This window comes from Hydra vulgaris, chromosome 04, assembly GCF_038396675.1.
Source record: "Hydra vulgaris chromosome 04, alternate assembly HydraT2T_AEP".
In the NCBI taxonomy this organism is placed as follows: domain Eukaryota; kingdom Metazoa; phylum Cnidaria; class Hydrozoa; order Anthoathecata; family Hydridae; genus Hydra; species Hydra vulgaris.
In genome coordinates, this window is record NC_088923.1 from 33,908,103 (window position 1) to 33,924,825 (window position 16,723).

Genomic DNA, 16,723 nt, shown 5'->3' on the forward strand with positions numbered 1-16,723 from the left:
TATTAATATCTAGCTAACTAGCAGTTGAATCATGGATGAACCAAATAGTGAAGATAGTAATTTCATTGATGACGTGATCGGTTTGCTACAAAAAGAAGAAACAGTACGTAAGTAGCTTTTAAAATAAAACTTAAATTCAAATTTCTATAGGCCTACTCTATAAAGTCTTAGGCCTATGCCTACTCCTGTATAAAGTATGACTATTTGACAATACTAGCTCAAGCTTAGTTGTTTAATTACAAGAAATAGTATAATAATAAATAGTATAGTAATAATAACAAAGAAATAATAGAAATAACGATGCTCAAAATATTGAAAACAATTCCAATGCAGACCATTTAATTAACGACCTTGCAAGAAAATCTCAAGATGACTTACAAAACTATGCTCAAAATATTGAAAATAACCCCAATGCAGATAATTTAATTTGCCAAGAGCTTGCAAGAAATCCTCAAGATGATTTGTGTTCTGTTGAGGCACTTAATGATAAAGGCAATAATGGCAAGAGAAAAAGAAACAAGCGGCCTGATAAATCTTCTTGGAATGTTAACGTTCACAAGAAACTAAGATGACAGAAAAAAAGTACTTAGGCTATAAAAAAGTCAAGTTTGATGGTAAAAATACAGTTAAACGAAGTGAAGTTTAGCATAAAGAAAGAAAAATGGGACCTGCGTGTAATTCCAAAATTTGTAAAGCAAATAAAAAACAAAAATGTACTGAAATATCAGAAGAGATGAGACACAATTTATTCAAATTTTTTTGGCAACTATCTTGGAAAGAAAAACAAGTTTACATCCGCAACCACGTAAAGAAAATTGATGTACAACAGAAAACTGTTATAGACAAAATAAGCAGGAGGTCTGGTTCATTCAAATACTACTTAAGTTCTACTACAGGTGATTTAAAACCTGTTTGTAAACAGATGTTCTTAAATAACCTTGGTATGAAATGGATGGTTCAAAATTGGGCATCAAGTACAGTAGTGTCTCCAGACGACGAGGAAGCACAGCATTCAGAACAAGAAGATGGTGCTATTCTACCAAAAGATGTCATTGAAAAATATGGATGTAGAGAGAAAAAAATACCACAAAAAAAACGTTCATTTCTAAATGTCTTAAAAGTTTACAAAAAATCCCATCTCATTATTGCAGAGCATCCACGTCGAAAATGTATTTAGAACCATTGTGGGATACAAAAATTGAATTGTACAGATCATACAAAGACTTTTGCATTTCTCACAATAAACCGTATGGATCCCTTACTATATTTATGCAAGTTTTTGAAGAAAAGAATTTATCCCTCTTCGTTCCCAAAAAAGATCAGTGTGATACTTGTTATGCATTCGAAGCAGGCAATGGTTCAAAGGAAGACTACGATCAGCATATTACTGAGAAAAATAGGGCTCGAGCTGAAAAAGAACGGGAAAAACAGAAGGCAGTTGATGGTGAAATATATTGCTTGACGGCAGACATGGAATCTGTTAAGTTAACCCCCATGACAAAAGCAAGTGCCATGTATTATAAGACGAAGTTATTTTCACATAATTATACGGTTTATAACTTAGCTAATAGACATTGCAAATGCTACTGGTTTTCAGAAGTAGAGGGGGATTTATTGGCCAATTATTTGAAGGAACATTATCTATCTCCTTGCCGCCCCATTATAGTATACACAGATGGTTACACAAATCAAAATCGTAACCAATTTATATCAAATGCCCTTCTTCACTTTGCCGTCCAAAATAATATCCATGTAACTTAGAAATATCTAGTGAAAGGGCATACGCAAATGGAGGGAGATTCAGTACATGCGAGGATTGAAAAACAAATCAAGGGAAAGGATGTGTACCTGCCATTTGAGTATGTAAAATATACCAAGGCCCGGCAAACTCTCTTCCCTTATGAGGCTGCATACTTGAAATGACTATTTCAAGGATTTCTCTAATATATGCTATTACGACTCAGTTCGTCCAGGAAGAAAGAAGGGTGATCCATGTTTGTTGGTGTTCGCTGTTTCCAGTACCTACACACAGGAACGATTCAATACAAATTATCTTTTGATGGAAGTTTCGTGGATTTGCCTAAAAGACCAATCAAAGTTAAAAAAGATGAGTCACCTATACAACTATTTAAGGAAAGGATTCCGCTTCCATACACCAAATGGAAACATTTACAAGACTTGAAGTATGTCATCCTAGAGGATTACCATCACTTTTATGACTCCCTTCCTTACAAAAAATAATTTTGTGAAGACAACTGCAGGTGTTGGAGGACATTTAGAAGTTACCCATTAGAACACCATAGAAGATATATGGGGTAATGCAACTGTTTAGCGTTACTTTTTTTTAAGACTGCCTTTTTACAGTTTTATATGCCTTTTAGCTAATAAATTGTGTCCTTTTTCATTTTAGACAATTTGTCTAAAATTTTCCATTTTTGACAAATTTCATTTTAGACAATGCAATTTTATTATTGACTTACCCTCTTAAACAACACTTATCTCAGACAAAACTTTAGGTCAACTATAGAAAATTGCCCATATTTCAAAGTTAAAACTTATTTTAATCAACATTTTAACAAACAAAAGAATTTAATAATTTGACGTTTTTTTATTTCTGCGTTTTTTTTGTGAAAAATATCACGTTTTTCGGCTCTCCTGAAAAGTTGTGATTTTTTAGATACGTGGTGTTGGAGTTTAGCAATCGATATATGTAAATTAGAGTTTATATACATAACATATATGTTTATAAAAAGATTTGTCCGTTTGATACTGGAGTTTTTTGAATCTGAAACTGTTTTTTATTTAGTGTAAAGTTTGTGTTTTGCATTTTTTCTTACTTTTGTTATTTTGAAAAAGAACCTTTTTTTTTCTTCTTGTTTCTATTTCCAAATTGACTATTTCTCAAACATTTATTTAAAACAACTTTATCTTAGCCTAAAATTTAAATACTTTTACTATTAAAACGAGCTACATATTATTAGGAGAGAAAATTTAATTGCTTTAAATATTTGTAAATATTTATTAAGTACTTTAAAAATAATTTTGAAAGCTTTTGAAAAGACATCTTTAAAAAAAAGGCCGAATTTTACTTCATGCCGCAAATGGTATAACAATTTGTATATTTTTTAAAAGCTAGAAACGCTAGAAATAGTTTATTATCATCTATTATCTTCTCAATAAATATCGAAATATTTTTCAATTTAATTGTATGAACATTAGAACATATTTAGTAAAAAAGTTACAACGATTGAAAGATTATTCGAAAAACCACATGTGATTTTTCTTTAATATAAAACTTAGGGTTCAGTTATCTCATTTCAACATATTCGTTGAATTAGCGCCAGTTTGGCGCTAAGTCATCTAATTTATCATGCAATTTTATCAATTGTGAAAAACCTCAGCATTTAAAGATTTAACTTCCATTTAAAAAAATCAATTCTATTAAAAACAAAAACGCAAACTAAAAGTAGACCGTTTAAATCAAATTAAATAGTCAGGTGACTTTGGCCACATTCGGTAGATTCGGACATAATCGGAACTTGTTGATTTTTCCCTAGCATTGATGTCTAGATGGTTGTAATAATAATCATTTATATATTTAATAAAAAAATGGAGAAAAGCCTAACGAAAAACCTCGATAATTATTTGTAAAATAAAACCTATTAAAAGTTTATTCAAATCGGTATTTCATCAAGTTGATCTAAAAAGTATGGTCTATTATTTTTACGAGCAGTGAGAATTTCAAACCCAGTCTCAGTGACAAGATACGTTTGTTCGAATTGAGCTGACCTTCGGCCATCCTAAATAAATAAAAGTTTTGCTTTATTTCTATTGGTAAACTTGTTCCGAAAGAAAAAAAAGAAAATGATCAATACCTGGGTAACTGCGGTCCAGTTGTCAGGCCACAACAAATCTCGCCAAGTACCTAAAAATATTTTGTATGCAAAAACTAACTTCAAAATAAAAAAAACGCGAAAAGTAACAAACAGTTATTTTGAATTAATAACAATAAAAAGACTTATTGTATATGTTTTTAACATATTTAATATATTTGTTCAACTCTTTTTAATATAAATAAAAGATTAACTAAATATTTATATATTTTAGAACAAAACAAACAAGCCTGGAAAATGCATTTCAGAAAAAATAGAATTAATTTACAAGCTGTATAAACATTCCGATCACTTAACAGCATACGATGTACACATACAACATGACTATAATCGAATGAAAGTATTAAAGAGCAAAGAAAAGTTCAACACTAAAAATATTTTTTTTAAAGCGAATTTTAATTATATATTGATTTAACTTAAAAAACTATGAAGGCAATTTCAACCATGTCAACTTTAAAACTCATTAATATAGCTGTGTTGACAATATTTAGTCCGATAGGAATGATACTTAATATTTTAGTTATCGTTGTAATAGTAAAAAACCAAGACTTACGAACTTGTACGTATTTTTTATATGCACATCTAGCTGTCAGCGACATAGTCGTTTCAATGATTGCCACTTTTACAAGCATCGTGCTTCTCGTAACCGAAAAGTTTATATACTGTCAGGTAACATTGGCGATTGTGGCTCTAGGTTATAGTCTGTCTATAGGAACTGTGTGCTTGTTATCACTGGATAGATATCTATACATACGAGAGCCCTTGGGTTATGTGAATCAAATGAGTAAACACAGAGTTACATTTTACATCCTACTCGTATGGGGAAGTGCGTTTGCTACACTTTTACCCATTGCTACGGGAATGGTATTTGTAAATAGTAAATTAACCAGTAAGGAATTTGAAAAATGCATGATGACTCGAATAGTAAAAAAAGAGTTCTTGTTATGGATATCTATTGGCATTATGATTATGCCGATAATCGTCACATGTTATTTCAATATACAAATATTGCAGATGGCATCCCAACATTACAGTCGATTAAGAGCTTTGACACATTTAAGCGAAATTAAAGTTACTTCGTCTATAAGTAACTTAGAAGTTAAAAACAACGTTAAAGATGATAAATTATCAAACAAAGGCAAATCAAAAAGTAAAAAGTTCACGGGGAACATTTGGAGTCCGAAGGCTGTTCGCACAACATTTCTAATTGTTGTTACATGTATTATTTGCAATCTACCTTACGCAATTTTATTATTGGTAGAAGCTGTAAGCAATGAAGATTTTAACTATAACAACATTAAATATGCATATTCTTTATACTTGCTAACTTTTGTACAGTCTATTTTAAATCCAATAATATATACAACAACAAACACAGAACTTCGAGGCTTAATGAAAAAACTTTTACCATGTTTTGGTAAAGAAAAAGTAACAACCAAAAGACGATCGAACACGACAGCCACTCTGTATACAGATACTAGTAGTTTAGGATCAATAGAGCCAAAAAAAGAACTTTTCGATATGAACAAAAACCTTTCGCGTATCGACATTTTTTCAAGTCATTCAGAAAAAATGCCAAATATACAGAAAAATACATAATAAATTATTTCCTGGAGTTGTCTTAACTATTAAGAACGGCATTGCAAACCTGCAATTAAAGAACTAAATTGTCATTTTCTATTTGCATGCTGATATTTTATTATTAGATTTGTATATAATGTCAACATGTTGCAAAATCCCTAAAAATGACGTCTCAATCCAAATATGGATTAATATATTAAAATCTCTCTAACATGATATTAAATTTTAGACGATAAAACAATTTTTATAACAAAGTAAAACTTTTATAACAGAAAAATTAGGAATTATGACACTCAAAAATATTTTTTAAACATTATAATAGTATTTTTACCTTGATTTATCATAGGTTCAATTGTAAACACGTGACCCGGTTTCATAATACCAACAGCTTTATTTTCTATAACAATTTAAAACAAAGTTTATGTAACAGTAAAATAGTAAAAATGAGTGAAAACAAAAGTAGAAATCCTTTTCGACTATCATTATTCGTTTCATTCATTGTTTTAAATGTTTTTAAGTCACAATAACTTTTTAAAAAAAAAAGCAAAAATATGCATCAAAGGACTAGACCGAGCTGTGAAGCCCAAGTGAAATAAAACAAAGTAAATTACAAAGAAAATAAGACAAAATATGAAAATAAAATAAAGACAAAGTACTTGAATATGAACATATGTGTGTGTGTCTATATATATATATATATATATATATATATATATATATATATATATATATATATATATATATATATATATATATATATATATATATATATATATATATTTATATATATATATATATATATATATATATATATATATATACAGTATCGGACAAAACGAGTTCAACCAAATAATGCTAATTTAGTTTCCTTATATAAAAGTGCTGCATTTTTTCAATTTAGAGAAATAACTATGTAACTGTTCAGAGACAAAGTTCTTCAAGTTTTATTCATCACAAAGTTCATTATATGTACACGAAAATTAAATTAATCAAAAGTATTAAAAAAAATTGATTTCATTCTGGACAAAACAAGTGCAACTTGACAAAATGTTGATCAAGCTGTATTTCGCTATCAATATTTTGTGGCGAATCCTTTGTTGTCGATCACAGCCTTGCATCTTTGAGGCATAGATTCGATCAGGTGATCAATGAAACTTTGTGGAATCGCTGCCCAGGCCTTTTGGATTTGTTCAAACAGTTGATCCTTGTTATGAACACCTTCACGATTAATTCTGCGGTTGACAATCTTCCACAGGTTCTTGATAGGGTTGAGATCCGGAGATTGAGGCGGCCAATCGATCACCGATAGGTGGTTGTCATGAAACCACTGCTTGACTACTTTTGGAGTGTGTTTCGGATCGTTGTCTTGCTTTCAGGATATTTTTATACATAAATGGTCCATTATACCATCGTTTCGATGTATTGGACCTAAACCGTTAGCAGAAAAACAACCCCAGACCATTACATTGGCTCCACCATGCTTCACAGTCTTATGGCAATAACGTAAATCGAGGCGTTTTCCGGCCAGTCGACGTACAGGGAAAATGCCATCGCTCCCAATGATGTTGAACTTCGATTCATCACTGAACAGGACAGTTCGCCATTTCTGCACATTCCAGTCAATATGAGATGTAGCAAACAGGAGTCTTTTCTTCTGGTTTTTTAGTGAAATCAGCGAATTCTTTGCAGGGCGTCGAGAAAACAATCCGGCTTCAACAGCATGTCGTCTGATTGTTCGGTCCGATACAGGCAGCTCTAATTGCATTTGTATCTCGACTGATGATATCCAGGGATCCTTCTTGACGGATCTGACGATCATAGAATCCTCTCTAGCAGTGGTGGAACGCGGTCTTCCACCTTTGTTATCTGCTGCCAACTTCCCCGTAGAACGATATTTGGAACATAGTCTTGATACGGTCCATTTTTTCAAGCGATATTTATCACAAATACTTTTTATATATAAAGAGTATTTGTGATAATATGGATAAATTCTGGATGCTTCCAGATGCTTCTTCTGGAAACTTCAGGAAGCTTCTGCATGCTTCTGGATACTTCCTTTAATTATTAAAAAACTTCCGTGACGTTGACACAGACCAGACTTAAGAAAATGAAACAAACCAAAAAAGTTGCACTTGTTTTGTCCGCTGCAAAATGGCACTTGTCAACGAAATTCTGCCTGTGTGCTGTCACCTGTCAGCTGATTGCTCATGTCATGGCATGCTATGACTCCAGACTCCTGAACTGTTTGCTGTGGTAGTATAGTTCGTTTCGTTTTTAAGACATGTAAATTAGGAACACTTTTTAGCATTGTTCGATGTTGGTTGCAAATGTTTTGTCCAATACTGTATATATATATATATATATATATATATATATATATATATATATATATATATATATATATATATATATATATATATATATATATATATATATATATATATATATGTTCTGACTATTTTTGAATTTATATATATATATATATATATATAAATTCAAAAATAGTCAGAACAGTGAAACAAATAGAAAATCCAGTAAATCTTTTTTCTCAAAATGTTTTTATTAAAAACAGTATAATTACCAAAAAAAATACTTACACAAAATATTTTTTTATGTATTAAAGCTATTAGCACTAGAGGCCTTTCAATTAATAATCAGTTGTGCTGTTTTTGGTATTGTTGCAAGATATTTGTATTAAAAACAAAAATAATTTAATTTTCATATTGTTGCTATCGGTAACTATTGATTGTGGGTAACTATTGATTGTGAAGGATTGAATTGTAATTATAGACAGGAAATATCAACTAAATGTATCATGTTTTTGTTTGTGCAAATGCTTTTTATATGATAACAAAAAACTTTCATTGTTAAGCTCAAGAAAAACGAAAAGTTGGAAAAAAGGTTCAATTACACTTTTGTGGGCACGTTGCCAAGTATGTGAAATGGATGATGACTGTTATAGTTTAAATAGTTATGGGTGTTTCTTTATAGTAAATGTCTGTTTGAATTTTATTATAATTTTTAAGAATGATTGCAATGTCTAAAAAGTTAATTACACTGTAGGTGCTATCATTTTTTATAAATTCCTTGCCAAAATCTTTAGTAAACCCAATAAAGTCATTTAATTCCGTTGAATAAATTTCAAACTTTCTGATGTCAAGATGTTTTGGCCAAATTATAAAACCATCATTAATATATTTAAAATAAAATTTTTTTAATATTATCTACTTTATGGTTAAAAAAATACTGAGGTAGGATTATTGGAAAAAGCTTAGTCTCTTCTAGGAACGCGATAGTAAGACACGCATAATCTGGTGCAAAATCTGTACCCATGGCTGTATCAGTTATTTGGTGAAATAATTGTTTGTCGAATATGAAATTATTGTTATTTAGAAAAAAAGTCACAATGTCACATGTCATTATACAACCTTCTGATTCAAGTTCTCTTGGAATTTTTCGGAGGAAATCCAAGTCATCTTTAATAAAAGATATTTGTTTCTTTACAGGAGACAAAATTATATGGAGAAACTGGCTCAAATAAGATGTAGGTGAATTTATTCCGGCAATAATTGGTCTACCTTTGAAATTTTTTAGTGGTTTCATTTTAATAAATAAAGAGTCTTTTGCCTTGTCAATGATTTCTTGACATTTGTGAATTTTGGGAATTATATAGAAATAACTTGATTTCCATTTAAAGTTTGTGATATATTTTATCTAATTTGTTGTAAGGCATTTATGTTTATTTATCAAATTAAATAGATTTCTAAAAACTATTTTATCAGATTCCGAACTTATTTTTTCATATGTAGTAAGAGATAAAAGATGGTCTTGATGAACAAGTTTGTTAATATAATATGTTGAATCCATTATAACTAAAGTATTACCTTTGTCAACTTTTTTAATAACTATGTCTTTCATTAGTTGCAGTTTATTGCTTTTCTTTCTTGTTTTGTAATGTTATCAACATATTGAACTTTAATAGGTTTGATTGATTCAATTTGTGAAACAATTTCGTTTAATTCTGGCAGAGTTGTTTTGGTACTATAATTGGATTTATTTTTAATTATACTAATGTCATTACTTGTGGTACCAAAAATTTTTTCTTTTAGTTTAAGTTTCTGTATAAAATTTTTAATATCTGAATCATTATGTAAAAAATTACCATTTGTGGCTGGACAAAACTTTGGACCTTTTGTGAGAAGAGATATTTGAAAAGATGTAAAGTGTTTGGTAGATAGGTTGATGACTTTAGGTTGTATCTTTTTGTATTTGGGCTTATCTAGTGTTTTGATGGGGTTGATTGTGTTTTTTGGTCATGGTCTGCAACATCATTATTTGAAATAATGGAACTTGCATAAATATTATTACTATTTATGTAATGTGATGGTTGTTTTCTAAAATTTAAATACTTTTTATCTTTTTCTAAAGCAAGTTTAGTAGAGATTATTTTTTTGGACCATTTTTTATTGATGCGTTCAATATCTTTGCATTCTTGATATCGATGACTTAACTTTTCGTGAAGCTCATCACTAGAGGCGTGATTTATAATAAAATTGGACACTTCATTATCTAGGTTTTTCAATGATGTAAGAAAATTGTCTTTTCTTATAGTAAGATATTCACAATCAGACTTGAGATGTTGCAAATCAAACTTTTTAATTGCATTTTCTTCCTTGTTAGACATGAAATGGTAGTTACCACTTCTAAACTTTCTTGGGATAAATAATGGTTCTTGGTGTAAACAATTGTTGTAGATACTAAGAAGGTTGGTAGATCTACTATGTTTGTAATATAGATACTCATGTTTGTCAAGTGATTTTACAAAATATCTTGATGCTAATCTTTAAATCTTAAATATTCCTTTTCCATATTGTGTTTTGAACTGTTGTTTTGGTTAAAGTTTTTTGGTAAGCATTCTTTCAGAGTTGACTCAATTATTTCTTTTATTAAAGGTTTTAAGTCAGTTATAAGCAAAGTTAAATAATTATTATATTAACCTTTTGCTCCAAGTATCTTATAATAAAAGAATTAAAAATACTTTTTCTAATATTCACCCGGTATTAGCATTTAAACAACCTCCTAACTAGGGTTAAGCTTTTATCGGTAAAATGATGTCGGTAAATTTCGGTAAATATTGTTTTTTTAATAACGTTGAAGGATGCTTGAAAATGTTTTAGAATGCTTGAAATGGCTCAACCAATAAATCAAAAATTTAATTAAAAATTTAATTTTCATTTTCCTGTCAACAAAGCTGTTGTTTATTATGCTTGAAAAGTGATTTTGTTGGTTTAGATTTGTCTAAACACTTTAAGAAAAACGTTTTTACTTTCTTGTGACTTATTTATCAATCAATGTAATTTGGAAAACGATATTACATCCACGGTCTTTTACAAATAGTTATAAAACTAGAATTAAGTAAATACCTATAAGTTGATATAAAAAAATATTTTTTAACACAAATAATAATAAAAATGATGAACAATGAATTAATAATAATGATAACACTATAATCATAAAAAATAATATATTGAGTATAATATTTATACATTTACACTAAATAAAACCAATTAACTAAAATAAACAGAAAGAATTAAATAGTTTTAAATACATAACATATATAAAAAGTAAAATAAAGAATAAGTACATCCGAGGAGATTTTTTAGATACAAAAAATTATAATAAACAACAACAAAAAAAAACAAACAAAAAAAAATAAAGAAAAACTAGACTGAATATAAAAAAATCAAAATAATAATACTAACAACTGTAATCAATACCACTAGAATACAACAGTTACAATAATAATCAAAAAAACTTAAAATAAACACGTCACACTCTAATATAAAATAATTAAAATCTCCAGCTAACAGACAAAAATAGATTAGGTGGGTAAAAATGTATAGGAAAAGTCAACAAACGAGAAAATCAGGAACATTAAAACACAATACAAACACACACACACACAAAACAAAACATATATCATAATATTAAAAAACATAAAAATAGGGACAAAATCACAGAAAAAATAAAATTAAACAACATTTAAACATAGAAATAAATTTTAAAAAGTATATATTTTTGTTACATCGTCAACTTTTCGAATTTATAAAAACGTTCCATATTTTTCTTAACTTTGTTTAGCGTTTAACTTCTTTTTTTTTTTCATACATTTTAATTTAAAGATATCTTTTTGTTGTATTTGATTGACATTTTTTTTCTTTTGGCTTAATTTTGTTAATGCTTTCATTTATTCTTTAATATATATATATATTTTTCTTATTTACTTTTAATAGTTTTTGTTTTTTTCTAGATGATTCTTTTTTCTTTCTTTTTAACCTTTACAAAAAACCGACCGCCATTTGCGATGTCATTGCAAAGTCTTCATCATTCATATTTATTGTGGTCTTCATCATTAAATTTGATTTGCGTTTTGGCAAAATGTCGGACGCTTGGAAACACTACACCTTAAACAAAGGGAAAACAGTTACTTGCAAAATTTGAGGAAATACAAGTCAATACACAAGTTCCACAACTGGAATGTGGTATCACTTAGACAAGAAGCATGGAATCAAAAAAGAAACACAGGAAAAAGTGACACCAAAAGCTGCATCACAATCAAAAAGGCCAAAGATTTCAACTTTTTTTCAAAAGCAATCAATTGAAGAAGTGATTTCAAGACTTACAGCACTGGATGGATTTAGTTTCAATGCCATTGTTAACAGCTCTTTCATTCGATCTGCAATGTCTTAAAAAGATTATGATTTCCCAAAAAATCACAAACAAGCAATCCAGTCAGTTAAAAAGTTTGCAACTGGCGTAAGGAATGACCTTAAAAACACTTTCAATTGTTTAGTGACAATGGGAAAAAACTTTTCAATAACACTGGATGAGTACACTTCTTTGAAAAATCGAAGGTACACGAATATTAATATTCATCAAAAAAACAATCACTGGAATCTGGGCTTGACTCGAATTTCCGGATCTCTGCCGGCTGAAAAAGCTGCAGCTGTTGTCACTGAAAAAGTGGCAGAATTGGGGTTGAAACTAGGCGACAGCATTGTCTGCTCAGTTACTGACGGAGCTTCCATGATGGTTAAGTTCGGAGAACTGGTTCCAACCGAGCATCAAACTTGTTATACCCACGGAATGCACTTGGCCGTTCAAGAAGTGCTGTACGAGAAGCCTTCTCAACAAATCCAACAAACCTCATTTGAAGAAACAAGCGACGACGACGTCAGCAGTCAGCAGTGACGAATCTGAATCTGACACCGAAGTCAGTTTGCTTGGTGCCGCCATGGATGAAAACATTCCCATTCCGAAAGTGAAAGTTCACTTGCAATCTGTCATCACAAAAGTCAGAAAAATTGTCAAGTTATTTCGAAAATCGCCCGTCAAAAATGATGTCCTTCAAGAAGAAATTAAGAAAGAGCACAGAAAAGAGGTTTCACTTATCCTTGACTGCAGAACAAGATGGAACAGTCTGCTGCCAATGATTCAACAGTTCCTCAAAGTCAAACATTCAATCAGAAAAGTATTGAAGGACATTTCTCCACATTTGATTTGCAGTGATGATGAAGAACACATTATATCCGACATTGTTGCTGCTCTTGAACCAGTCAAATTAGAGAGAAGGCAGAGCAATCTTGTAAGCTTGTACAGATATCTTTCCAATCCAGAATGCAGTTTTCAATATGCCTCTGAAGTCTGTACTTCAAAAGACCGCCAAAAACTTGCTGTCTAGGCTTTTTCCAACAAATCCAGATGACCTGGAGTTTATTTAAGAAGTGCATGGCTCAGAAACTCTTGACATAATCCACTTTCTCTTGAAGAGGAACTCGAGGAAGCAATTCAGCGTTCGACCAAAAAACAGGGACACAATTCAAACGACGAATTCAAGGCCATTTCAAAAGAAATGTTGGTCTATGATGCGACCGGAAAGAGAACTGCAAACCTTGAACTTTTGTTCAATGCACTAGAAACCATCCCACCAACAAGTGTCGAATCTGAGTGAGCCTTTTCTGCCGCTGGATTATTTGTGACAAAAATTCGATGCAGAATGAGTGACGACTTACTTGATACTTTGTTTTCTCAAAGCTCATTTTTTATCCAAAAATAAATCTCAAAACTAACATTAATGTGTTTTATTTACTTATTACTGCACTTTATGGTCTTCTGTTTATGCCTTTTTATTTTTTACCAATTTTATGGGTAAATTTTGATTTTTTTACCGTTTTACCGGTAAATTTAAAAGTCGGTAAAACCTCAACCCTACTCCTAACTTACTAAGAAGACATACTTCTTCAAATATTGAAGTAACTAGTAAGAAAATTGGCATATTCAGATGCAAAAATATTTGGTGCAAAACTTGCAAACTATACCTTCAAGAAGTAGATGAGTTTAAAACATCTAACGGTACTATTTGGAAAGTGAAAAGTCACATCACATGTAAAATGTAATTTCTTACCTAAAATGTTTAACATGCAAAAAACAAGCATAAACTGGTAAAACGAATAATTTAAGATTACGTAAAAACAGACATATTTCTAGTTGCAGAACTGGCTTATCAACTGATCGATTTGACAACTATGTTTATACTTGTTAACGTGCTTACAAAAGTGTAATTGAACCTTTTTTCAAACTTTTCGTCTTTCTTGAGCTTAACAATGAAAGTTTTTTGTTATCATATAAAAAACATTTGCACAAACAAAAACATGATACATTTAATTGATATTTCCTGCCTATAATTTCAATTCAATCCTTCACAATCAATAGTTACCCATAGCAACAATATGAAAATTAAATTATTTTTGTTTTTAATACAAATATCTTGCAACAATATTAAAAACAGCACTACTGATGATTATTTGAAAGGCCTCTAGTGCTAATAGCTTTAATACATAAAAAATATTTTGTAATAGTATTTTTTTTGGTAATTATACTGTTTTCAATAAAAACATTTTGAGAAAAAAGATTACTGGACTTTCTATTTGTTTCACTGTTCTGACTATTTTTGAATTCATTTGGTTAAATATCATATTTCAAGTTTATATATATATATATATATATATATATATATATATATATATATATATATATATATATATATATATATATATATATATATATATATACACACACACAAATATAAAAAAAATATTAAAAAACACATCTATCCATATATACATATGCAGGTATAGAGAGAAAAAAAAAAGAATAATACAAATATACACATACATATAAATCAAACGGGGCAGAAAGATAATAAAAATCTTGATGCTGTAAGATCCAATAAAAAGTAGAGGACTAATGTAGGTGAAACTCCATCCTTATGGCCACAATATATTCACTAATGATGTTTCAAAGAGCCTGATAAAAAATGACTAGCATCACTTGTCTGTGATGCATTTTCGCTATCTTTATTATCGCCTACTGTAATATAAGAAGTATTGCCAATAAAATATGTAAATTTATAAAAAAGTTATAAAAAATGCTTTTGACAGGGCTTTATTAGAAGGAAGATCTATACCAAAAGCAGATAAAGACTTCAGTATTCCTAAAAGAAGTTTGTCATGATACTGCAAAAAGCAACAACATCAACCAGCAAAAATCAGGTTTAGACCTTCACTGATTTACAAGAAGTTTTAACTGTCGGAATGTCACAAAAACTTTTGATATTTATCATAGAATTATTATAGCCCTGTCTGTTTTTCTTTTATAGTTTCACAAGTGTGTAGATCTAATTTGCTATAATTAATCAAAAAGTTTTAGAGTTGAAAATTTGGAATCTGGTTTGTTAAAAATGTATGGCTGCAAAATTCTTTGCCAACTAATCCCAACGGCTATTTGGTAACAAACGCCCCTAAAAATCCCTGGAAGAAAAAAAAAAAAAAATATAATGTTTGCATAAAGCGTGCAATCTACTAAGGAAGAAGGGAAACTATCTTTTCAGTATTGAGAAGCAAATAATATCAAAGTACTGCACAATTGGAGTCAAAATAAAGCATCTGGGAAAGATTAGTTCACTGTTTACTTTAAGCTGTGAATAAGAAAATTTAAAAAAACAAGTCAAGCACAAGTTTTCAGTTTCAATCCAACAAACAAGTGAAAGTTTTGATTTACAAACTATTCTCAACCCTTTAAAGCTGGAAAAAGGAGATATTGGAATATGGATGAAACTGGTATTACCACAGTTCAAACTCCAGATCATATTGTAGCACAAAAAGGCTTTAAAAAACTTTTAGTGAGAGGCAATATAGTAACTGTATTAGTTTCTGTTTCTGCCAATGGAAATTCAATTCTTCTATTTTTTTATATTTCCACAATGTTTAAAGAGTGTTTTTTAAAATGGTGTTTCTGATGAAGCAGGTGCTGATTGGATGATAGAAGTTCAATTTTTGCAGTTTTTCCAGTTTTAGACAATCATGATTCTCACCTTTCAATAGAAACTTTAGAATACTTTAAAGAAAATGGGGCATTGGTTCATTTCATCCTCATTCCTTTAGATAATATCTCGACCTTTTAAAAAAATAAATAAACAACTTTAGATGATGAATGATAATGTATCTTGGTTCCACAATGACTATTTACAGAATATTGTGTTGTAGGTACTCTCAAGTCCTTAATACAAGGGGGGGGGGGGTACAAATAGACCAAATCTAAAACCAGGCTCTGCTATGGAAGGTCTCTAATAATGAAAAAAATAGACTTTGAGATGATAAGAAACCGACATTATGAAACCTTTTTCAAAATGTCTGCTAAAAAAAACAACAACAAAAGCACAAATTCCATTAGTTCTTGGTAGTCAAAGCATTTTATTGCCAATTTCTTTTTTTTCTCCAAACATTCCACTGTCCATTTTTATATTTCTTTTTGAATTAAAAAACTATTTTGATCAAGAGGGCAGTGCTACTGGGTATTTTAATTCATTTGTCATCTTTAATGTTGCAGATTGATGTAGGAACATTACTCTATTTTCGCTAAGATTTTATCTTTTTTAGCAACTGAGCAACTTGAGAAAGCTGTTGAGCCTTGTAGAAAATCCCAGTGAAAAGTTAATCACTCATTGTTACAACATAGTATATAATAGTAGATATCTGTGCTGAATGTATTGAACAAACTATTTAGGTTTCATTTAAAATTTTAGTTTTCTGTTTTACAGTTATTTTTTTTTAGAAACTGTTTTAGTGACTCATATTCGCCTATAAAACAAACAATTTAATCAAGCAATTAGCATGAGTAACATTTGTATC

The 16,723-nt window shown here is 29.9% G+C and overlaps 2 protein-coding genes across 2 annotated transcripts in view; one reads left to right on the forward strand and one right to left on the reverse strand.

The window, feature by feature from the left end:
- Positions 1-3,669: 3,669 nt before the first annotated feature.
- The window catches only part of LOC100209474 (methionine aminopeptidase 1), a 63,434-nt gene continuing 50,380 nt past the window's right edge, over positions 3,670-16,723 (reverse strand). The window contains exons 12-14 of the mRNA XM_065796149.1: positions 5,806-5,871; positions 3,876-3,925; positions 3,670-3,800 (exon numbers count right to left, since the gene is read on the reverse strand). Coding sequence (XP_065652221.1) covers positions 3,675-3,800; positions 3,876-3,925; positions 5,806-5,871 — 242 coding nt within the window. The 3' untranslated portion in view covers positions 3,670-3,674. The remainder of the gene's footprint in view (positions 3,801-3,875; positions 3,926-5,805; positions 5,872-16,723) is intronic.
- LOC105845112 (beta-2 adrenergic receptor) lies at positions 4,175-5,631 on the forward strand. The gene has a single exon (XM_065796150.1). It carries the CDS (start codon positions 4,320-4,322, stop codon positions 5,490-5,492), a length of 1,173 nt encoding a protein of 390 aa, XP_065652222.1. The 5' UTR covers positions 4,175-4,319; the 3' UTR covers positions 5,493-5,631.